This window comes from Lampetra planeri, chromosome 30, assembly GCF_965212315.1.
Source record: "Lampetra planeri chromosome 30, kcLamPlan1.2.h2, whole genome shotgun sequence".
In the NCBI taxonomy this organism is placed as follows: domain Eukaryota; kingdom Metazoa; phylum Chordata; class Hyperoartia; order Petromyzontiformes; family Petromyzontidae; genus Lampetra; species Lampetra planeri.
The window spans coordinates 4,439,240-4,464,265 of NC_136136.1; the positions used below are offsets into that span (position 1 = coordinate 4,439,240).

The 25,026-nt window shown below is 46.4% G+C and overlaps 1 protein-coding gene across 1 annotated transcript; it reads right to left on the minus strand.

Annotated features, from left to right (window-relative positions):
• Window positions 1–10,760: 10,760 nt before the first annotated feature.
• LOC144728815 (galectin-3-like) lies at window positions 10,761–16,211 on the minus strand. The gene is made up of 4 exons (XM_078608489.1): window positions 16,071–16,211; window positions 13,556–13,644; window positions 11,824–11,995; window positions 10,761–11,467 (listed from the first exon to the last, which is right to left on the minus strand). Exons 1-4 carry the CDS (start codon window positions 16,080–16,082, stop codon window positions 11,318–11,320), a joined length of 423 nt encoding a protein of 140 aa, XP_078464615.1. The 5' UTR covers window positions 16,083–16,211; the 3' UTR covers window positions 10,761–11,317.
• Window positions 16,212–25,026: the final 8,815 nt, after the last annotated feature.

Here is a 25,026-nt window from a genome sequence, read left to right on the forward strand (position 1 = left end):
TGCATGGCCAACGCGCACCAACTACGCCAGTGGTTCTGAACCTTCACTGCAGCCTTGCACCACTTTGTTTCGCAATCGTTAAAATTGTTTCATGTTAATAAACGCATAGTTATAACTTACGTGCCTATGCTTAAGTCGGATTTTCGATGATTTACCTTCTAAAAAACATCTGGCCATGTCTCGCACCCCCAGAAAGGGCATCTTGCACCCCAAGTTAAGAAGAACCACTGAATTACAAAGTACAAAGTGCTGGTCGAGATGTCATGTGACCGCCACAATTAAATGACCCCCTGACATGTTTTAGTTGTTCTCTTTCCATATTCATTTATTTTTAAAATAAACATAACTTTTTTAAATAAACGTAACTTTTAGATACCTGGTCCACCCTGTACGCAAACCCACACCGTGTTCGCCAATACCTCTATGGCCTTACAAAGGGAAAAATATATAAAATAGACGAAGCGTCAGGCAATGGCCCCTTCATAGCACAATAATACAGTACTGTACAGTGCATACGGCTTCATGTTAGTCCACTGCTGGATTATCCCCACACACACACACCGGTGGATGTCGCGGAAGTTATTTCCAAATTCTAAAAACTTCGCTCAATTTAAGAAACGTATTAACTATTTTACTAATGTAATCGTGTTTGCTCTGTGTTTCTGCCCACGTTGTGTGTTTGGATCTATTCTCAGTAACCATGATAACAATATATATTTAACGTCGCTGGCCTGTGCGGATTGGTGGCGACAGGGAGTCAAAATCAGTAACGATAAATCATATACAGGAAGCATAGACGTGGGAGCTTTGAAGTGCAGTACAACAGCATGGTGCTGCCCACAATGTAACCACGGAGCAGACTACAGCACTTGGTCTGTGCACTGATGGAAAACCAATAAAGCAGCCTTCCAAGCTTAACCCTCCTTCTCTTCCGAGAACTAGCGAGCTCCACCGCGTTCCGGTGATTTTGTCTTGAGCGTGTGGAATAAGCATGGGAACACACACACACACAATACCCAAGGTGCAGAGCCTGGAATTGAACAGGGAGGGTATGGAGTCGACAGTACAGTGTCTGGGCGAAGGGAGATCCAGACAATGGGAAGGGGCGCTGGAAGGGCTGAGTCCACCCTGAAGGGGCATGGGACCAACAGAGGTGTGGTCGTTTGGAATGGGGCATTGAGACCCTGGGCACTATGGGCATGACCGCGTGTGTATGGGGGGCATGGTGTTACCAGGGCATTGTGACGTGGTCGGTCGGGCCTTAGGAGCAACAGGAACATGGCCACGAGGTGAGGAAAGTGCATTTGGGGTTCGGGAGAAAACGGCGTTCTGGACGGGGCATTGAAACACGACCCAGCGGAGAGGGCATGGCAGGCATAGTCACGCAGATGGGGGCAGCGATGAACCAAGGGCATGGATGGTCAACGAGGAAAAACGCCAAGGGTGCACGTGAGCACAGACTGACATTGATGACATTAAGGCTATAAAGCGGCGCTGTTGTAATAGCACGAGCCAGGGCGGTCGATGCCTATTAGCAGTAGTGTGTTTTATTTATCCGGTGTTGTGAGCGCGTATGGATTTACTGCGTCTGGAAATGGGTTCACGTCGTTCATCATCGGTCGGGCGAGCTATCAACATTGTCCTCCACGTCTGTGATCCGAAGCTTTGGAACGGAGGGTTGGTGGGTCACGCAGAGATTTGTGAAACTGCCAAACCCGCTGGCCTGTGAAGTGACCAGATGAGACGATAGCAAATGTGTTGAATCCTTCTGTACGCAGCTTTCAGTTGTATCCTTTCGAATGCATGGTGGGCTTTCTCCGGGTATACCCCAGTTTCCTTACACATGAAGCGAAAGATAATAATTTATTTTAAAACTATTTTTACTTTTACCAGTTAAGGTCCACTGAGCTTTACAGCTCTTTTTCAGAAGCAACATAGCCACAAATGATAGCGCAACGAAGTGGCTTATCACGTGGAAATTTGTAGCAGCAGCAGCCAAATACTCTAAACGCGTGTTTGTAAATGTGGAGGGAAAAAAACAGAGGCCACGGAGTAAAATTCCACACCTTCCAACAACTCACCTTTAAATGGCCTCGCCTTACAACACCTCACCTTTAAATGGCCTTACCTTCCAATACATTGCCTTTAAATGGTCTCACCTTCCAATACCTCACCTTTAAATGGCCTTGTCTTACAATTCCTCACCTTTAAATGACCTCACCTAACAATTCCTCACCTTTAAATGGCCTCACGATAAGTGTTCCCATTCGGGAGCACTTATCGCACAACACGGGACGCGTACCCCGTTATAACGCCGAACGCGCACCCCGCTATGACGTGGTGTCTGAGCGGTCGACGGCGAACTACTTTCTTGAGCTGCGCGGCGGCATACCCAGACTTATTTGTCCGGCCATCTGTGTAGTGGACATCGTATCTTGCTAAACGAGTTTTTCGCTTAACACGACACTTTTCAGGAACGCATCTACCGCATTAAGCGGGGAATTATTGTACTTGAGATGGCTTCTTTCAGGCAGCTGTAAGAGATGGATGGCAATGGCTTGAGTCCCTCATCCAGCAGTGGATTAGTACTGGCTGATTATTGATAAATGTGAATGTTTATTTAACACGTAGGCTTTTGCGACTAATAGCATCCTTAATAGACAAGATCAAAGGGCTCGCATAATGTTCATGCATAATGTGCGTTGGCTCATTATTCACCCCCCCCCCCCACACCACTTTGCGCAAGAGCGCAGAAGTGTGATCACCACATCTACGCCTCTATATAAGGAACGAAACAGGTGGACTTCTCCACAAATCTGGCTGTCGCCTGATGAAGCTAGTTGTAATTACTAGCGAAACGTCGTACTCAGATTGTAAATGTTGTGGCTTAGAATTGGTACGTTCAATTTACGTGACAACCCTTACTAGTTGGCTGTGTCGGGTGGTGGCGGGTTTTAACGACACATTTATATATTTACGCGATCTAACCAAAAAAAACCTCTAGAATGGGTAAATGTTTATATTTAAATGTCGCATGAGACTAAGCACCTTTCAACGTGGTTTTCTTTGCCCTTCTAGAAGATAAATATGCAGCTCTGAAATTGCTTGCTCACAATCACTGCTGGTAGAAGGGCCTCTGAAAGTGAGCTCGAGATGACGCTCCCTCGAGTGTGAGAGCTCCCTTAAGCATGAGAGCTTCCTCTAGCGTGAGAGCTCATTCTCGTGAGGGCTCCCTCTAGCGTGAGAGCTCCCTCTTGTTAGAGCTCCCACTCGTTAGAGAGCTCCTCCTAGAGCAACCCCTTAGAGAGCGCTCCCTCTCGAGTCTCGAGTCTTAGATGGTTCCCTCGACAGGGAGAGAGCTCCCTCTCTTCAGAGCAGGGGTAGGCAAACCTCTGGCTCCGGAGCCGCATGCGGCTCTTTGATGGACCTCTTCGTAACGTTAAAGACCACCGCGGTCTCGTATTAACAACGTGCATTGCGGCTCTTGATATATTGAGATTTTTTTTTTTACCAAATTCGAAAAAAAAATGTCTCGTTCTTTTGTTAACTAGATATTATGTGGCCGACTCTTCCGCATTGGCCAAACGTTTTTTTTGGGGGGGGGAAGCGGTGGGAATGCCTTCACTTTACCCCACCACGCGCATGACCTGCGTGTCTACTGTGCGGTTGTAACCCCATTTCAACTTTGTGGGTGTCGCTGTAAGATCCACGCTGTTGCTCTCAAATGCCACTGTGGGATGTAGAACCGGTGACCCGTGGGTTGCAAGCTCGGCGCTCTAACCATGCAGCCCTGAAAGAACACCAGTCGGCTTTGCATCAGTCCACTGACACTCGACTGTCCATAGTGCGGCAGGAATTGAGTCTCCGACACTTTTTTTGTGCAGTAGGGGGCGACGTTGCTACAACGCGGAATCGCAGTGGAGTTCCGCTCCGTAATTCGCAGGAAATTTTACAGCGTTGGGGACACGCGCACCGTGAACTTCTTTCCCACCGTACATAGCCAGCCGTGCTAACACCCGATTGTGATACTGCATTGGCAGTAGTGCAGTGGTCAATTTGTCCATAACATTTACCCTAACAGAGAAAACTAAATGTAATAGGCGACGTTTCGGGCAATAGCCCTTTTCCAACGCACACAGATCACCCAATGGTTGAACGCCACCGAGAAGAATGACAAATGTGCAATCATTTTGTTAGGAGTGGAAACATGTATTAGATTATTTATTATCAACTCTTAAGCTCACGATACGTGCATGGGGGTCGCGTGAGTAAATATCAATGTTTGTGTAATATGGCTCACGTTACCTGGTGGAGCTATCGCATGAGCTGCCGGTCCTTCGCTATGTTTAAATAATCCCATTGTTGAATCAAATCTCGACAATCCAATCGAATCGATCAACCTCGAACTAATCGCGAGCGCAGAAGACACGTTCCGTCCTGTTCTTCGGAACGCGTCAAAATTGCCACCGTGCCAATTCGGTGCTGGCATCGAAATACTTTTTTAGTTTCGTCATTAAATCCAGGTTCCAGTAAAACAAAACAAATAGAGACAAGCGTGGTGGATATATGTGTGCGTGCATTGTAGAGCGTTAGAGAACAAACCCCGGACTTTCTGGAAATGAACAAAACGACGACGTGAAATCAGACACAGGGGTAGGCAAGTGGACATCTTTCCGGGTGGAGGGCAACGTAACGACAATTCCGGAACCCAGCTCCGAACAGCCGTGCTGCCGCTGCTGCTGCTCCTTCACGCTTGCTTCCCTTTCGGCTTGTGGAAGAAACCCGCCACTTTCCCGAAGAATCCAGCCACTGCGTTTCTTCCTCCTCCTCCTCCTGCTGCTGCTGCTCCTCCTGCTCCGCCTCGTGCTGCGCCCGCAGCCTTCACCTCTTCTCGCGCGCACTTCCAGGAAGCGCCCAGCTTGCACTCTCGCATCGCCGCACAGTCGCCCTCGCCGTTGCTGCATTTGCACTCGTGGGCATTGCAGGGCACTCGCTGGTAGCCTGCCAGGCCCAGGACATCCTCCGAGGGCCTCTCGCTCCCCGGGGCCACGCTGATGAGCCGAGCTCGGCTCATGGACCCCGCGGCGCAGTTGCAGGCCCACGAGCCCCAGGGCCCCGACTTGAGGGAGCTGCTCTCGTCGTTGCTGGAGGCGATGGAGGTGCTATCGTTGGTGGTGGCGGCGGTGGTGATGGTTTTGGTGATCAGCAAAAGCAGTGGCAGCAGCGAGCAGCACCAGCGAAGCATGGCGCTGCTGGTGAGGGTCTTCTTCGTTCGGTGCATGGCTCCTTCGCCAACTTTGTCTTGAAAAGAAATCGAATTATCATCGTCAATTATCATCATCAATCAGCCATCGTCGCCCGCACCTCCGATTAGTACGGTTGGCTGCGTGCGGTGCGAAAGAAGTTCAACATACATACATAATCATCATACTTTTCTGTCCTGCTCACCATGATAGCATCATCGTCGTAATTATCGTTCAATCACCATCGCCGTCGTCATTCATCCGTGCACAATACTGCTAGCATCGTAATTGTAAATAATACAATTCGACATCTATTCACCAGCCATCATCATCATCGTCATTTGCTACGCTGCTCACGACGGTATAAGTAATTAATATTTACTGCAATAATCATCAATCTAATCAATCATCATTTCCAAAAAACATTGTAATGCCTTGGAACAGCTGGCAGTTTACTCCACAGAGGAACGCACCCATTTTACCATGATACTTCACACCATAATCCATCATAATCAGCCAACGTTTCATTAGGCACACGTACACTACAATTAACTAAATTACTGCAGCCGAGATCATTTAAATATACAACAATAATCTACAGCCCTTTGCCAATCCACTGATCAGAAGGCCTCCCTGCACCGTGTTGGTCAGGGATCGGTAACCAAAATAACAAGGAGAGACACTTTGTTTCGAGTTCTGCAACAACAACAAAAACTCTCAATATTTCAAGAGCCACAATGCATGTGAATAAGCGACGGCGCTTAAAGAACGGTCCACGAAGCGGTCCTTAAAAGCCGCAGGTGGCCAACCCCCTGGTGTTGGTCGTGGAGGTTGTTTGACCATACTTCACCGCGCCGGTCAGTGCGGGTCGTTGAAGGAGCTGGGACCGCATCAGATATTCAGATGTCACTCGCGTACTCGGATCGCTGGTTTCATGGCGCAAAAGCGCAACGGCTCCGCACGAATCGTACGACATTTAATATTGACCTCGATGGTCACAACTTCACAGTTCAAAATCAAACATCACCAATGTTCAACATCGCTAGTTCATCGACCTGAAAAGCGAAATTTTACATGGAAGTTAAACTCAATAATCTCAAAGTTGACATACCGGATTCAATAGCGACGTTCACGTTTCCGTCTGGTCCAGGGGGGCGAGTCCTCCCGTCTCCTAGCAACCGTTTCCCCTGGCGACCGTTGCCAAGGCGCGCGCTTCTGCCGGATGGACGGTGATAATTCATTCACATTGTGACTGCAAACCTTAATTATACATCACTGCGATCATCCCCATCGTAATTATCGTCGTCGTCGTCGTCAATAGCCCGTCGTCTTTAATTAGCATCGTCAATCGGAAATCGTCATCGTCAATGCCGTTATTTACCAATTATAATCCGTTGCACCGCTCGTAAGAACTTTTAATTCTATGTCTGTTTTTCCCATGAAGTAGGGTAATTGATCGAAACGTCTCCTATTATATATTTTCCCACGTAAGGCCGGTGATATTGAGGAATGTGAGTTTTTTTTTTGTTATCAGTGCTTGTACATCACTAAATATATATTTTTTTATAATTGAAGTCTTTCCTTGCGGCAGTTGACAGTTGCATCCATAGAGGACCGGGCAAGTCCTTCAACACTTCTAAGTATATATTTACTATACTCTTTAGTTTTTTTCGGTACAGTCACGTAGGTGAAAACAAAATAAAATACAGATAAAACAACTAAATTAAATTACTGTAGCGGCAATCACACGCTACAGTAATTTTGCTGGAGCGGTCACACCTGATGACGGATGTTTGTGTTGCTTCCGAAACGTCGTGATTTAATTTAGTTGTTTTATTTTATTTAGTTTTCACCTACGTGACTTTACCGAAAAAACCCAAAGAGTATGGATCCTTGCATTCACGAAAGCTTCAAATCTAGAACATAATTCAATTACATACTTTAGAGCCAAAATGTCAATCCACTGCTGATTGAAGGCATTCCCCCGCACCAATATGGGTGTTGTTTGACCATACTTCACCACGCTGGTCAATGCGGGTTGTTGATGGGGACATTGACATTAGCCATGGACAAGAAGCGAACTCAGACGACGGAGATTGTAGCGCAAGTGCAATGCCTCTAGCCCATGGATCGTACAATACTCAACATTTACTTTGGCCGTCACCACCTTCACGGCCCGATATAAACTATCGCCAATCTCAACATCACTTCTTTATCGACCTCCAAAGCGAAATTCAACGTTAAATTAAACAAAATAATCGTAAAGTTTACGTACGAGAGCCTGCAGCGACGTTGCAGTGTGCATCCATGCACCGAATGCGGCCGTTCAAGTCGTTAACTCGTTGAGGCGACCACGTGCGTCTCGTCCAATGGGAGCCAGTCCTCCCGTCTCCTAGCAACCGTCTCCCGTGGCGACCGTTGCCTCGGCACGCGCTTCCATCGTTGGGCGGTGCTCCCATTTGCAGTGACGTCATCGCGTTTAAACAGCACGAGGGAGGGCAGCAGTGACATCATCTTACCACGGACTCACCATATTGCGAGACGCAAAAAGCCACGTGGTTTGTATTTATAATAGTATCCACACAACGCAGGCACCGGTGGTGGTGGTGGCAGCCATGGGTGGAGAAAACCCGATTTTTCCAGTGGCAGGCATCGGGTTTTTTTTTTAACCAATTAAACCGGATTTCTCCCAATCTCAGATGATCGGGTTTAATATAAAAAGACAATTAAAACCCGATTGTAAAAAACCCGACTGTGCCACCCTTGGTGGCAGCTGATGATGGATGCGTGATGGTGGTGGTGACAGTGTCTCATCAGCAGTCAGCCTTACTTGAATCAATGCTGATGAACTGCCCATCGTACAGGCAAAGGCCCCCCTCTCTCTTCACGATACGAGTGGCGAGACACTAAATGTCGAGACGGGTCCAGAGCTTGTTGTTCGTGTTGAACCGATGCTGGTGAAATGTTGCACCCCCCCCACCCCCAGATTGCGGGTTTTGCAAATTTAACACGTAGACTTTCACGACCAATACCCACAGGTTTTTTTTTGGGTTAGATCGCGTAAATGTGTCGCTAAACCCACCACTAACCGACACAAGCAAACTAATAAGGGTTATTGCGATTGTTTCTTTTTGTTTGCATTTTGACTGCTTGTGTTGTGGATATTGCAAACATGCTGCCTTGTATAAAGGTGTCAGTTGTTGTACCAGTTGAAAGGGTAAAAACCTATCACTATGTTTTGCCACTGGTTAAGGAGGTCTCAGTCTAAAAGGGTTGTCGCATAAACAGAACGTGCCAATTCGTCACTAGTGCAGCACGCCAGTGTGTTGGAGAGCGCAAGATACCTTAATGTGTGGAGGTACAGATACAACAAGGGGACACTGGGCTGCTGATCGATGTCAGAATCTATAAGCAACGACGCTAGTGGTTTTATTGATACATCCCTTTGAGAGTCACTTTATTTTCGGATTAATATTCGCGTGCCTCGTTTCGTTTCTCAGATTTCTCCGCCTCGTGAATTGCATCGCAGTTATTATTTCATTGAAATTATTGGGGCCCAGGAATATATTGCCAAGTGCATTGTGCCTCGTCCTCAATGAAATGTGACAGCAACATTTAATCAAGTTACTTTTAATCTAGAGGAGTTTATATCGTAACACTTTTTTAAGGGTTTGTGCATTTTCTTGATTCTTTCGGTAAAGTCACGTAGAAGGGAAGTAATAAAATAATCAAAATAAAACATAATAAAATAATTCTCACGTTTCGGCCACAACGCAAGCAGCAGTCACCCAAGGACGGCTGCTTGCATTGTGGCCGAAACGTCGTGAGAATTATTTTATTATGTTTTATTTTTATTATTTTATTACTTCCCTTCTACGTGACTTTACCGAAAGAATCAAGATGAATCCCTGCAGTCACGAAAGCTTTAAATCGAGGTTTGTGCATTACTCAATCGTTAATATCGGGGTAAATAATCCTGCCGATTTTAAAACTGGTGTCATTAAAAATCTTATTGTCATCGGGTCCCACGGTGAAGCGTGCAGTCTCCGACCCATATCCACCTCATCTCCTAAGAATCGGATTAAGTGCTATTAAGGGCAATTTCCCAACACATCGCCTCTATCATTTTTCCTTTAAAGGCCTTAGTGTTTACGAATGTGTTGTCCTTTTGTTAATTGCTATTATATTTCGATTTAAAGCTTTCATGACTGCAGAGATTCATCTTCTTGGTTCTTTCGGTAAAGTCACGTAGAAGGGAAATAATAAAAATAACAATTCTCACGACGTTTCAGCCACAATGCAAGCAGCCGTCCTCAGGTGAGGAACAGGTCTGTCGGAAAGACAGCGTCTGAATCATTATTTTTTATTATGTTTTATTTTTATTATTTTATTATTTCCCTTCTACGTGACTTTACCGAAATAACCAAGACGATGCTATCATATTAGAAACACATCCAAGGGGACATCTACAAAATCACGTGGGGAGCTCTGCTCTTGGTTGCATTATTCCATTGCAGACCCATGAGCAATGCCTTGGGGAGGCCTTCAGTCAGCAGCGGATTGATCATGGCTGACGATTGTACAAGGCAAGGGACTGGAGATTAGGATTGAAATAAATAAATGTCCGTATTATTGGTCACGAAAAAGACCTTTGCTCGAAATGTCAGCCTACTCTACGCACGTTCCGTTATAAAGCCATTGTCGATGTGTGGGTTTTGTTATGCATGTTCCCGTACCACGTTTCATGCAGTCACTTTTAAACGAAGTACATTTTAAAAAATATCTTAAAATGGCCCTTGTTTCCGCATTGCGCAACATAGATGGAAACTGGTTCGGTCAGTACATTATTAGGTACAGTGTACCTGCAAGGCTATGGCGAGCCTCCTCTGTTGCCTCACAGCAGGCGTAAAACAAGAGTCGAAAATTCAAATAATCAGAATCTGACTTCATAATATTTAGAGCACCATACATCAAGGCACTTGAAACAGTTTCAAAATTCGGCAACACAATATTGACTTAGATGGCAGGGGCAGTGCAAGGGCCGAAGAATGAGTGACCGGAACAGAGGGCACGTGGAGGTCACAAAGGGCAGGGAAGGGAAGGGGGAAGGGTGAGGGGAGGGAAAAGAATGGACAATGGCGAAGAGGCGAGCCTTTAAGAGAGGCGCGAAAGGGGGTTGAGAGTCTGCTGAATGTGTAGGGGCGGTGCCGAGTCTACGGGGGGCGGTGCCGAGTCTACGGAGGCAGTGCCGAAGTCGAGCGTCACGTGGAGAACGATAGGTTCAGGAGGTTCTCGAATGCTCAAGCGTGGATGCAAAACTCCACTCTCGTTTTTTTGTGATAAATGTTGCCAATATTTCCCTTGGGCTAAACGCTCGAAGCAAACCGGGGGGAAAGGACGCGATGGCACGGACGAGACGAACAACACCGGACGCGACGGAGCAATCTCGGGCAGACGAAGCACCGGAGACTTGAAAATAAATCTCGCGCGTCACAATGACGACGCCGCACATTTGAAGCAGTTTGCGAATTTATTTTCCTTGCCAAGCAACGGCAACAAAAAAATGCATTCACTCGTCAGCGACAACAATCTCGAGCCGTTCAACCTACCTCCGCAATTATCAATGTGTCGGTACTGCAGTGTCACTAGCGGGGCGGAACATTCAGCCACTCGCGTTAAGCCAGAAGGGCATTGCGAACGACCCCACGGGCTCACCTCCTGAGATGCTGGCATTGCCAGCCGTGATCACGGGAAGGTGAAGCAAGCAGAGAGATTACATCACAAAATTTGCATTGTTTCGGCTCAAATAAGTTACCCGATACAAGCAGAAAGCAAAACAATCGGGTGCTGCTTCATATTGCAGTGGAAAATAATCCTGCCAAATTTTTTGGTGGAGATCACCAAATCAGGCTTTACAAAAAAAGCCCCCCCCCCCCCCAACTCAACCGCATTTCTACAAACCCACTAAGATTGGGCCCAAAAGTAGCAGAAAATGACAGCGACGAGTCCACCGCACCGCTCACGCGCTGACGCAGAGCGTCACGCGAGCGCTGCCGTCTCCCCACTGGGGTGCCCTAGGAAGTCTCGACGGCGGAGAGGGAGACGTCGCCGGAGATGTGGACGCCGGTGATGCTGGAGGCCTCGGCGCGGTGGTGGAAGTCGCACAGCGGGATCACGTCGTTCACCTCCACGCGCCACACGTCCTCACAGCACCGCAGCCTCACCTACGAAGACAGCGTTGTGGGCGAGTGTGCTGCCTTTAGCGAATAGTGGGCACCTACTAAAGTTGACGTGGCACACGAGGGGGTGAGTGGCCAGTTACCACGCCCAGCCCCCTTCGTCTCCAAGTGCGGATGTTTACACATTGCACCAGGTACTCATTTGAGGCCGAGTCGACCTAGGGGAGGTCCAGGATCGGTTCAGATAGTCACTTATGTTGGCCGTGAGTGGGAATCAAACTCGAGTCGCGCGGCGCACTCACCGCTACACCACCGCTCCCGTGGTTGATGAGACATACATGCCAACATGCGCACGCACACACACCTGAACCAACTTGTGAAAGCGTTACCGTTGAGCTCACCTCGAACGGCTCACCAGGAGAGAACGGGAACTCTCCAGGCCGCTCCTCGGAGCCCCAGCTATCGCCGAGCTGCGAGTTGAGGACAACGACGCGGCCAGCGTCATCGTCCTGGAAGCGCGGGTTCAAGTGCAGCGCGATATTCCCGTCGGCGGTGCGCAGGTTCAGCGTGAATCTGACGACATCGACAGACGGTCGTTGTCAACAATAAAAAAATTATACATTAAAAAGATAGTTGAAAAATTAGCCTGGGTCGTTTCAGCTGGATCCGTGACCTGGAAAATATTTTCGCATCCGGCACCCTGCATACACAAAGTAAACGTCCAATGTTTGGGCCTACGCTGGGATGTGGTTGGGAACCCTTAGCCCAACGTTCCACCTTTACTGGGCCTTTTGCTAATCATCTGCCAACTACTCGCTCCACTATCGGCGTTCCGGAATAGATCTGGTGAGAAATGAAGCCCCGGATTATGCAATCAAAACCGATTCCTTATTCCTGATTAAAATCCTGTTAAAATTGGTCGAATCGTGTGCATGAGAATTAGCTATTTTCAATGCAGGCGGATTTTTTTTTATTCTTTCGGATGACATTGGGGAGATTCTTTTCACACACCATAGATAATTTCCAATGGATATGTATCGAAATTTAAGGAGACCGAATCCCAACCGACTCCAAATCTTGTAGAATGCTCCGTGCCACCTTACGCTTGCAATAGCACCACAGTGCGCCACTGGATCTATGCACTTTTCAATCCAAATTGAAAACTCATTTCTGTAGAACCGCTTTGGGCTCGTGACCCTTACTCCGCACCTCCGATCAGCACGGTTGACTACGTACGGTACAAAAGAAGTTAATCATACATACAGGCATACGATGTGCGTTAAGTTGATCAGATGATCAGTTTAACACCTCGGCTTTCGCGACCAATATTATTCACAATAAAGCTTTTTGGGTTTCGATCGCTGTTGTGCAAATACGTTTGGAGAGTCTTTAATTTCCCGTGCGCCGATGCTCAATTAAAAAAAGCGGCGGTTCTCAATTCCGGCGGCGTTTCGGGACTCTGCTCCTTACACACGGCACAGTACACCTGCGTTACGCGGCAAACAACAAACTCTTAACGACGAGCGTAACGCCAGCTCCAGAATTGGTATCCATTACTTGAGCATCATGATGTCAGGCGTGGATCCAAAGGAGGGGGTGGGTGGGTGGTGGTGCCCCCCCCCATCCCTCCCACCCTAATCACCTCGGGACGTTGCAATTATGTCTGCGTCTGCGTTACGCCCCTTGCAATAGGACATTGTGTACGGTAAATACAGTGTGTGTGCATGCGTGTAGCGTAGTATAGGGCGTGGGGAGCGGTAGTGTAGCAGTTGGCACGCCGCGCTATGAACCAGAGTTCGATTCCCGCTCGCGGCCAACACCAGTGACGATTATCAGAAACGGTCCTGGGCCGCGCCTAGGTCGACTCGGCCTAAAATGAGCACCCGGTGCGGTGTGAACAAACACCAGCAATGGAGAGACAAAGGCGGCCGTGTGTGGTGCTGGCCAACCACCCATTTCGTGCGCCGTGTCGGCTTTCGTCAGGTGCTCGCCAACAGCACTTGCCCCAGCATTTACGTTGAGGCTACACGGGGGCACCTTTGTCTTTGTAGCGCAATACGATCTGTAACAAACTGTGCGATTGTGTTACGCAAGCTTGGGGGAAGGTGGGTGGGGGGGGGCAGGTCGTGGTACCCGGTTGGGTTGTCCAAGATGGCTCCGCGCACCGTCAGGCACCACCCGAAGTTCACGGCATCAGCCACCGGCAGCTCATAGGGCACCTCCTGCGAGAGAGGGGGGGGGGTGGACAAAGCAGCCACGGGGTGGGATTTCAGGAATCTCTGCTATCACCCCTCGGCCAGCCTGATCAGAAGCGTTTGGGAATTATGTCAACCAGCTGGGAATGGCGTTTCCATCATTCTCGTGGTGAGGGAACAAAAAAAATGGATAATAAAGTAGCAACTTAAAAAAACATGCGTTTGGCGATGATTTTGCGTAAATTGCGCACAAGCACAGTATAACGACAAACTCACATTCGTCAATAACAACCGTGTGTGGCCTTAATAGGTAATTTATAAACAGGCGACGTTTCGGGGAAATGGCCTTTCTTCATTGCACACGAAGGATTGTAAGGGGTCAGACTTGCTCAAACCGACTTTTTCCTCCCTGCTGGCATGGCGACAATCTCCTTGGTGGCCGTGTCGAGCCATTGACGTATTACATACAGCCATAGTGGTGGGGGTTTGTGTTACTATAAATAAAAGCAACTTGAAAATTACACCCGTATTTGAATTTCACGTTTTTCTGCCCAACTCCACATTTGTAAGTTTGGCCAGTGACCAACTTTAAAAAGGGCCCTTTAATTCCTGTCCCATTCAGCTTTGTTCAACATGAACAGGTAGCCGGTACAACAGCACTGTACGCGCAAGCTCCATGATCACGATAACGCGTTTATAGATTCTCCAGTGTCACGGCTCCGACCGCTCTTGGCCGGTAAAGGTAAAAGTGGAGCCTCAGCATCTTCCGCTCACGCTGCTGGCGGAAGGCTCGGGGAGCGCCCACACTTTACCCCACCACTCGCCATCGGTGATTATTGCCCGTGGTGTACCCATTTATTATACTGCGGGGTCGAGAAAGGGGGTGGGGGGGGGAAGAAATTCATGATTTTGCCCATTGCTTTCTATTATATTTCGGATATAGCATCATTTCCAGTGCGCTTTAAAATGCAAGCCGACGGCGGTCAGCGAGGGAGGTGACGGAATGGGGTGAGGGACGGGGCTGAGAATGGAGCCGATGTTGCTGGGGTAGGAAAGGTGGAATAAAGGTGGAATGTGATGGCGAGTGAGGGTTGTCCGATGGGTGCAACGTGGATGAGAGGCAGCGGGGTATGGGGCACATGCGTGAAGAGGCAAAATGGGCACGGAAGAGGGTGGGTGAAGGGTGGTTAGGAGGCATAGGTTTCGACGGTCGTAACCGTGAGATCGAACCGGCTGCATCTGGATTTAAAGTCGACTGTGCTAATCGTTACCGTGTAAGTATCCCCCGGGCTGGTCCTGCGACCGGATTAGAATGATCGAACAGAGATCGCACGACAGACAGCATGTCCGTCCAGCAGGAACTGCATCGCGTTCCGCGGCACCATCACGACAAATTTCTCAACGGTTGGCTGCACGTTTTGTGCCATTAATCCGCGGTGTTTCGATGACAAATTCCGCGACAAAAGTTGGAGCGCGAAGGGGATTTGCTGTTAACTTTTCATGCAAATGCGTTGCAGGCGATGGGCAGCGGTGTTGTGCAGCGGTGAGCGCGCTGTGCTGTGAACTCTGTAACCCGAGTTCGAATCCCGGCCACGGCTAATTGAGCAAAGGACAAAAAGTCAATCTTACAATAATTTACAAGTCCAGGCAACAAAATGCGTATTGATGGAAGGAGCGGTAGCGCAGTGGGTAACAACACTGCATAGTGAACCCGTGACAACCCAGACAGATTCCTAGCTCCGGCTAATATCAGTGGTGAATGCACAACTGAACCGGTCCTGAAACCCGCCCTTTACAAACCCGCACTGACGAGTGTGGTGAAATATGACAAAAAAGTAAAACAACCAAAAGGCTTTCAGAGGCCTTCGTCCAGCAGGGGATCGATAAATGACGTACATTCATTGTTTTACTATTCGTTGTTTTAATTATCAATCCATAGTATTGTCTCAATTTCAATCAACATTTCAAGTTTCTACCACATTGCGATCTTGGCCCATGATAATTCATGGGCGTTTGGATTCGCGTGAGAATTTCAGTACCCGGAGAAAACCCATCACGAGAGTGAGTGGAGAGTGGCTTTGCCCAAGAGCTCCTCTACGCACCGAATGATCATCTGTAGACGCATTGCTGGAATGGCCACCCCACAGCCCAAAGCTCACCACACCCTGCAGTTCACATTTCAGCATAGCGCTAACCAGGCTCGGCCTTTGCTTAGCTTTCGAGAATTGCACCCAAATGTTATTTTGAAACAACAGAAGGCCAACAACGCACACTACACTTATGACCCAGTAATGGCCATTAAAACCCACAGCCCCCCACCCAACCACACATTGCTACTCTCAGGCAGTTTAACCATTCAAAATATATATTGTACCCACCAGGATAAATTGCCGCTTAGCTTACGAGATCTGCACTCAATGTTAGAACCGTTCACAAGAGATGCTGAAACTTACCAATGATCCCATGATAATAATGGTGGTGGTGGTAGTAGTAGTAGATATTGATTATTCGGCGCTCGCTGCTGACAAATATTAGAAAGGTGGTGGTGGACCTGACGGTCGCTCTGCTTTTATACCGGTCCCCCCAAGTGGGCGTGTTAGGCCGGCGCACAGTGGGATTTTAAATGGGTGGCCGTGGGCGTGATGAGCGATAGGTAGATGCAGGGGCCGTACTTCGCGAACGCCCCGTTCCCATGTGGCTGGAGGCTTGAAATACTGGTCAGGGCAGCATTTCTTTTGTTGCTGTTAAAAATTCCAGGCATCTTTGACCCACCAAACGTGATGGGCATCGGCTTCAATGGTGCCCAACCTCCCCCGTTCACAAGCACACAAGTTAGGTCGTTTACACGCTGCATGCGCCTGATAGTTGGTAAACACGCTGCACGCGGTGGCGCGTAGAAGAGGAATGGTTAAAATTAAGTCACGAATTAAGTCATTAATACATGAATACGTATTTTTCGGTATATACTTATATTTTTTTGCAACGACGCTAGTGATTTATACAAGTTTATAATGTTAAGATACCGTATAAATGCAAGGTGCTTCAAAATATTTGCAGCACTTATATGGGATTATCGTTTTTAATGGAAAATAACGGATAATCCACTGTAAAATGATAACAAATGTAATGTTCATAGCTTCAAAAAGTCAAAGAGTCTCCACCTGCTCGCCATCATTGTCAACACGTGCCTGGAATCTTCTTCAGGTGGTCTCCAGAGCCCGGAGGCACATTTCTTGTGGTGTTGTTGCAAATTATCAGAAGTGTTAAAAACATTTTTGAATCACGCTGGATTGTGTGTGTGTAGTGGGGCGTGGTGCAGTGGTTAGCACATCGTGCTACTGAACCCGGCGATACCGAGTTCGATTCCACCTCACGGCCAATAACAATGGCGAATATCTGAACCGGTCCTGGGCCTCCCCCTCGGTCCACTCAGCCTGAAATGAGTAGCTGTGAAATGTGTGTAAACATCAGCGCTGGGGAGACAAAGGCGGTCGTGTGTGGTTGCTGGTCACCAACTCCCCTCGTATGCCGTGCTGACAGCACTTGCCCCAAGTCAGTTAAAGTGTATACCGGAGTTCCATACTCTTAGGTTTTTTCTGTAAAGTCACGTAGTTAAAAATAAAATAATAATAATAAATGAAAATAACTAAATGAAATCACGACGTTTCGGAAGCAACACAAGCCTCCGTCATCAGGTGTAACTTAATTTTTCGATTTAAAGCTTTCGTGACTGCAGGGATTCATCTTCTTGGTTCTTACCGTAAAGTCACGTAGAAGGGAAATAATAAAACATAAATTTTTTTTATTACTTCCCTTCTATTGTGTTTTTTTTATTTCCCTTCTACGTAACTTTACCGTAAGAACCCAGAAGACAGGTGTAACTGCTCCAGTAAAATTACTGTAGCGTGTGAAGCAATAATTTTAGTAGTATTTTCTTTGTAGTAATTTTAGCAGTAATTTTACTGGAGCAGTTACACCTGATGACGGAGGCTTGTGTTGCTTCCGAAACGTCGTGATTTAATGTAGTTATTTTCATTTACTATTATATTATTATTATTTTACCTACGTGACTTTACCGAAAAAACCTAAGAGTATGAATCCTTGCAGTCACGAAAGCTTCAAATCTAGAATGTATGCAGGATGATCTTTCTCGTTTTGCCATACGTGATTTGATAAACGTTGATTCAACTAAGACCGATATTGTGTGTGTGTGTAAATACAATCCCTCGTAATGCAGATCATGTTTAGCGCTCCCTCCGTCGGGTTCTGATGAGTGTAGCAAACATCATGCGAGTACATCGTATGCCCGACGCACTTTGTACTAAGACTTAGGCGACTGGTGAATATGAATGAGAGGCGATGCCGTGGATTGTGAGTACAGTGGTAGAGTTTGGGAACCCGTGGTTATGGGCAAGACGTAAATTAAATTCACAAGTGTCGTAATGTCATTCATGGTGATGCTGCTGCTGCTGCGTTGGCAGTGGTGCACAATGGCAATGAACGATAACAACAACAACACTCAACGCACTCGTCAATAACACTGTGGCCTTAAAATGAAGACAAAACACATAAAAGTCTAAGTTTTCGGCCGGTGGTAATCAGGTGGTGCTTGTGCGCTATCAAAATGGGCTGTTGTCCGAAACGTCACCTCGATATATCTATTGCCATTTTTTTTAAAGCGACGCTGCTGTTTGGCGAACGCCTTGAATATCCACTCTTTCTTCACACCTTCAGTGAAATAAACCCCATGTGGTCTTGTCTTGGGACATCCTCGCTCCGAGGGTCGGCCGGACCACGGGAAATCCTTCCCCACTGACTCCTGTCTTCTGCTATCTTCATTTGTCTGTTCCAGCGTGAGCCTCCTCCATGATTTCAATATCACCATTGGGTCTTCTTCGCGCACGCGAACAGCGCAATTGTGCCGTGCATAAACTGCTTTTCCAAAAAAGTAGACTAAGCGTTCTTCATTGCATCACCTCTTAACATTTTTCATTCAACACCAGCTTTCCCCAGAACCCATCCACGTGTTTTCTTTTCGGTCCACGCTACGTACGCAGTCATATCCATCCGCCCGAGTCTTTTCGTTAAAATCCCCAAAACTTTCTACGTGGAACGCAACTTTCGGTTCCAAGGCTGCACACGTGTTCCTGGGAAACGCCACGTGTGCGGTCTGCGTACCGTTCCATGACGCGTTGTGTATTTGAACCTGAACGCAGGCCATCTAGGGTCAGGAATATTTGTCATCTATTTTCATATACAGTATTAGACGAAAGGTAGATGCTAACGGGCAACGCAATTGACACATTGACGTCGAGGTTAAAGCACGCTTTCATTTGATATACAGGCAGACCTCGCTTAGCGGTCAAGATGCGTTCCTGGAGATGCGAGTGCCCATCGAATCAGCGCTCAATGGGACCATCACACCATTCTTACTCTTAGGTTTTTTTCGGTAAAGTCACGTAGGTAAAAATATAAATAAATAATAAAAATAATATTAAATAATTTAATAGAAATAAAATAATAAATCACGACGTTTCGGAGGCAACACAAGTCTCCGTCATCGGGTGGGACCGTCACAGCTAGATTTACTGTATCAATACAGTAAATTAACTGTATCAATCAATACAGTACATTTACTGTATCAATACAGTATCAATACAGTAAATTTAGCTGTGACGGTCCCACCTGATGATGGAGACTTGTGTTGCCTCCGAAACATCGTGATTTATTATTTTATTTCTATTATTTTTATTTATTTTTTACCTACGTGACTTTACCGAAAAAACCTAAGAGTTATGAATCCTTGCAGTCACGAAGGCTTCAAATCTAGAATCATCACACCATTGCTATCCTGTGATATTACAGCGTTACCGCCTTTGTCTCCCTCGCGGCGATGCTGACTTACACATCGCAACAGGTCACACGACTCATTTCGAGGCCGACTCGACGGAGAGAGAGGCGCAGGACGATGTTCAGATCACCGTCACTTGATGTTGGCCGCGAACGGGAGGAATCCAACTCGGGTCGCCAGCTTTTAGCGGCACTCAAAGTCGCACACGCCCGGCACCGCAGCCTCTGTTGACTCTTCGCCAGTTCCAAACCTGCTTAGCTTCCGAGATCCGGCGAGTTCGGCGGGCGACGTTGCAGATGATTTTGGTGATCGACGCAACCTCGGAAAGGAGATGGTCACAGGTTTTGCTTGGAGCCGAACGTTAACAGATGGCACGGCGGTGTTGATTTTAGATTCGAAGTTTTCGTGACTGCAAGGGTCCATTGATACAGTAATTTTGCTGTGACGGTGCCACCTGAAGACGGAAGCTTGTGTTGCCTCCGAAACGTCGTGGTTTGATACATTTTTATTTTACTTTTTTACCTACGTGACTTTACCGAAAAAAAAACAAAGAGTATGGTGTTTTTTCCTTCTTGGTTCTTTCGGTAAAGTCACGTAGAATGGAAATAATAAAATAATAAAAATAAAACATAATAACATGTTTTATTTTATAATAATAATAATAATAAAAGAAATCATTATTTAATTATTTCCATTCTACGTGACTTTACCGAAAGAACTAAGAAGATGAATCCCTGCAGTCACGAAAGCTTTAAATCGAAAAGTATGGTGTTTATTTTCTTGATGAAATTACAATTGAACGTTTCGGCATTAGGCGGAGTTTTGCTTCTATGTTGGGGGTTGGGCATGGGGGTTCACTTTGTCGCTCACGTAAGGGATGACGGATGCATATAATTAACGTGGTTTTTTTCATCTGAATTGCAAACTACTGAAAATAAATTAATACAGGTGTCCAGTTTAATTGTGTCGCAAGGCAACAACAATATGGGGAAGGGCACTCAGGGGGTGTCAATTCATCGACAAATTCTATCCCTGTCCATCAGAGGGCGACCTCCCCACGTGGTTCATTGTCTCGGATCAAGACGACCGCACTATATGCCTCTCATCATCCGCCCGCCCGAATAGTTTCAGAATCAGAACCTTGATTGGGACCGCAGGAGAAATCCGATGAGCTATGAAGCTCTTTGTCTTTTACAGATGTCCGGTTCCGGGGGGGTGCTGGGGGGCGAGTCAGAAAGTTGCAACCGCATGCGGTGCTACTGCATCGACAGCCGTGCAACATTTGGGTTGTAAGCAAGTCACGAAATATAAAGACATAAACACGACAGTATGCTAGTCAGGTTTCTCAACACTAAATGCAAGCTTGGCGACAATAAAATAAAAAAAACAGTCCCAGACCACACCAAGACCAGCACAGCAGAAGTCCCTCGATAAAGTGGCACTCTGAAGTCGGACTCTCGATAACACGGCTAACGATCAAAGTTGCAAATCACGTGTGCAAGTGTGGTTGTATCCAGCAATAAGCTCTCCTCCTACAAACAACCAGACTGATGGTGATGCTGCTGCTGCTGCGTTGGCAGCGGTTTACAAGCACAATAACAACAACAACAATCAACGTTTTTAAAGAACAAGTTTACGTGCAGGATATGCAGAATATATTTTAAACGAACATAAAATGTAATAGGAGACGTTTCGGGAAGGGGCCATTCTTCATATTACGGCACGTAAACATAAATATTGTATCTGCTACGAGGAAGGATCATTTCCCAAAACGACGCCGATTATAACGTCGTCGTCTCTGTGAAGACTCTGTTATTGACAAATGTCTGGAATCGAATAACTTTGGGAAGAGGCCAAACGGACCGGAGTTTCAGCTGTTTCACCGCTGTCAGCGCGAGGAGGGACAGCCTCTCCACAGCGATTACGCCAATTTAGTAAGGGGCCGTCCATAAATGACGTCACGCGATTTTGGACGATTTTTAACCCCCCCCCCCCCTCTCGTCACACGGCGTCACAAAAAGTCAGACCCCCTCCCCCTCAAATATGACATCACAAAGCTCTGTCCCCCCCTCCCCCAAAATATAAAACATGCTTCAAATCGCTTTAAACTATTGTCATTGTAGTGCGCATTTAATGTGGCGCTGCACTCTGATGTTGCAGGAGAAAACATTTATTAAAAAGTATATTTAATCAAGTAGAACGTGTTGTCTATATTTATTTAAAGTTGCGCATTTTGATGTGACGTCACATTTCTCACCCCCCCTCCCTCGTCACACATCGTCACAAATGTCTGACCGCCCCCCCCCCCTAGTTGCGTGACGTCATTTATGAACGGCCCCTAACTTTGATCCCTTATTTTCTATCCATCATCGGGTGGAGCAGTGACGCACACACGACTGGCACCACTGGTTAGACATGTGTGTTTATATTTGTGCATCCTCTATACTCGGAAACCACTGGAGCTACGTACTTTTAAATGTAGATTGAACACTCAATTCTTTAGAAACGTGTTTTTGTGTTTAGTCTGTTGTCCTACCGCCCGCACCTCTGACTAGCTAGGGTTGGCTACATACTATGTGAAAGACGTTCAACGTCCATACACACTGCTACTTCTTCTTAAACTGCTTGCCTGCGTGGAACAGTAGGCCAAATACAGTCTAGACTTTAGAGGAACTCTCTAGACCTCCCTTGATTGTAGGCCCTTCTGCCAGCAGCAGCACGAGCAGTTAATAGTGCAGCTGTACCTGTACCTTTATACATAATAATCTCAATACCAGCGTGGTGAAGTCTGGTTCAAACAACCCCATGCGTGGGGAGGCATTCATCCAGCGGTAGATTGACAATGGGGGGCTGTCAATTACAATTTAGGTCACGTGTCGGTTGTGTGAAAAAAATGACAATAAGTTTAGCATTATATTCTTGGTTCTTTCGGTAAAGTCACGTAAAAGGGAAACAATAAAATAAGAAAAATATAAAACAATAAAATGGAGTTCTGCCATTACTCGTACGGTACATTTCATTAAAGCGTGTTTTTAAAAAAGTATTTTTAAATTACTTATTTAGTTTCGAAGCCGCCCTACCCTCACTGATCCCATCTACACCCACTGCAGGGCCTACGGGCATTCCCCCGCCCCTACCACAACCCCCACCACTAACTCAAACCAGGCCTCAACTCCTTGCCGAGGGGGGGGGGTGTGTGAAGGGGGCGGCGCTTAAGAAGAAAGAGGCGGGGCCTAAACAGGAAAGGGGCGGATCCTGAAAAGGAAAGGCGCAGACACGAAAGGGGAGGGGCGGGGTATAAGTAGGAATGAGGAGGGGCTTAAATGGAAAGAGGCAGGCGATGAGAGGAGAGGTTGAACTTCCCTCGATCTGAGGTCACAGAAGCGTGGAATCAAACACGTGCAAGCGGGCAGCATAGCTTATTTAGTACCGCAGATGCGGCCACAGGCCAACTGTTGTTTATTGTGGAGGGTTGTGCGTTGTGTGGTGGGAAACCGGAGAACCCGGAGAAGGGCCATCGCCTTGACGAGGGGCTGTCGGCGTAACACTCACAGCAGATAACGCGGACTGAAGGTTCGTTTACGGTAAGTGTTGAGTTTAGTGTTCGTTTGTGATGTGTGCTTGTGCCCCGCTGCCAACGCAGTGTCACCGGTTTTTGTTGTTTTAGTGAATTTAAGCTTCGGCGTTCGCACAAAAATAAAATAAAGAAGTACGGAACCCATCCAGGAATTGCGCAGAGAGGCTACTGTCAGATTCGTAAAGTTGACTTGCTTAAATGTATTTATTTTACCATTGTAATTTTTTAAAGAATGGTTTAAAACAACATTTATTTTTCTGAAATATTCTTGAAAACAATGAAGGCCCCACTGAAGACCCACCCCAGACCGATCCGCTGGTACATTGGAGTATTAAAAAATATTACATTTGAGATTTAATATTTTTGTTCCACAGATAATAATCAAATAAATCTTGATTTAAAGCTTTTTTTTTCAAATTTTCTTTCTGTGGATTTCACACCTGATGATGATTGCTTGTGTTGCAGTCGAAACGTCGTGAGAATATTTTTATTGTTTTATATTAATATTATTTTATTATTTCCCTTCTACGTGACTTTACCGAAAGAACCAAGAATATAATAATCAAATAGGCAGAAAGTTGTTTCCCACCGACAGATTCACCGAGGTTCCATGACACAGGGCTGCAAAACCGCCACGCCAGTGGTCGCACGCACCTCCGATTAGCGCGGTTTGTTGGCTACGTACGGTGGGAAAAGAAGTTAAACATACAGGTACATACTTGCACGTGATGGGACCGTTTTGCCAGTATTAGAGTATGAAAAAATACAAGAGTAAGTTTTATCCTTTCTGGCAATAAAGCAGGTTAACGTTAAGATCTTCAAACACCAAATTGAGACCTTTTTTTGCAAGGAATCAAGTTCGCATTAACCGCACGTACTTGTGATAAACATGCAAACACACATGCTCTGGCAAAAATGTCCCATTTTATAGCTGCGCTGATCATGGCATTGTCCTTGTGCTGTTCGCCTTTTGGCGTTCTCTGGTCTGACACCGGTGAGACTAGGCCCTAAAGAAGACTGCCTCTGATCTAGCCCAAGGCCGTAGCCATGGAGTCAACATTGGGGGGGACCAAATCTTCCAGGGTGTCTGGGGGGCCCAACCCAGATAAAATATCTAAATTTGAAAACTAATTTGCTGCCATTTCCTGCCTAAAATATTTAAAAATTAACTAACACATGGGATGGGCTTTTTATTTTTGTATTTACAATAATGTCTAATAGTGTTATTGTATTACATTGCTCTGTTTTTACTTGTTTTACCATTTCTTGTTTCATTGTATGGAATGGCAGAGATTAGGGATTAATAAAGTACAACCATAACCACAATCATATAAACAGAAATCTATGCATTGATTTATATGAAGACAAGTCCAGATATTGTGGCCAATGTTTAGCAAATTGTTGTTTTTATTTACATAGCATAACATTTTCATAGCAATATATTGGGGGGGACATTTTGAGCATATTTGAATATTGGGGGGGGTGTGTGTCCTCCCCAATATATATTATAATTACCGCCTTGGTGTAGCCCAATCAGTTGCAAAGACAATGCATATATTATCATAACATGTCTTGTTTGCATGTTCACTACATGTACCGGTGGTTCATGCAGACTTGATGTCTTGCAAAAGGTTTCTATTTCGTGTTTGAACATCTAAACACCTCCTGTTTTATTGCCAGAAAGGGTAAAACATTCTTATATTTCGTAGTTTTATACTGGCAAAACAAAGTTCCCATGATACACAGATTTTGCGTAGGCAAGGACCCATCAGAGCATGTTTGTATGCGTGTTCACTACAAAGTACCCGTGCGTGGTTAACGCGAACTCGAGTCCTTGCAAACAGCTCTCTGTTTGGTGCTTGAACATCTTTACAGCTCCTGTTTTTATTGCCAGCAAAAGCCAAGCATATGCTCATATTTGTTTGTATAGGGGCCGTCCATAAATGACGTCACGCACCTCGGGAGGGAGGGGGGTCAAGAC

Excerpts from the sequence above, each read along its gene's own strand:
- LOC144728815 (XM_078608489.1), bottom strand. Across the intron at positions 11,996-13,555 it reads ATCTTGGACAACCCAACCGG|ATTCACGCTGAACCTGCGCA; the intron begins GTACCACGACCT and ends CGATGTCGTCAG. Across the intron at positions 11,468-11,823 it reads CTCCTGGTGAGCCGTTCGAG|GTGAGGCTGCGGTGCTGTGA; the intron begins GTGAGCTCAACG and ends CTGTCTTCGTAG.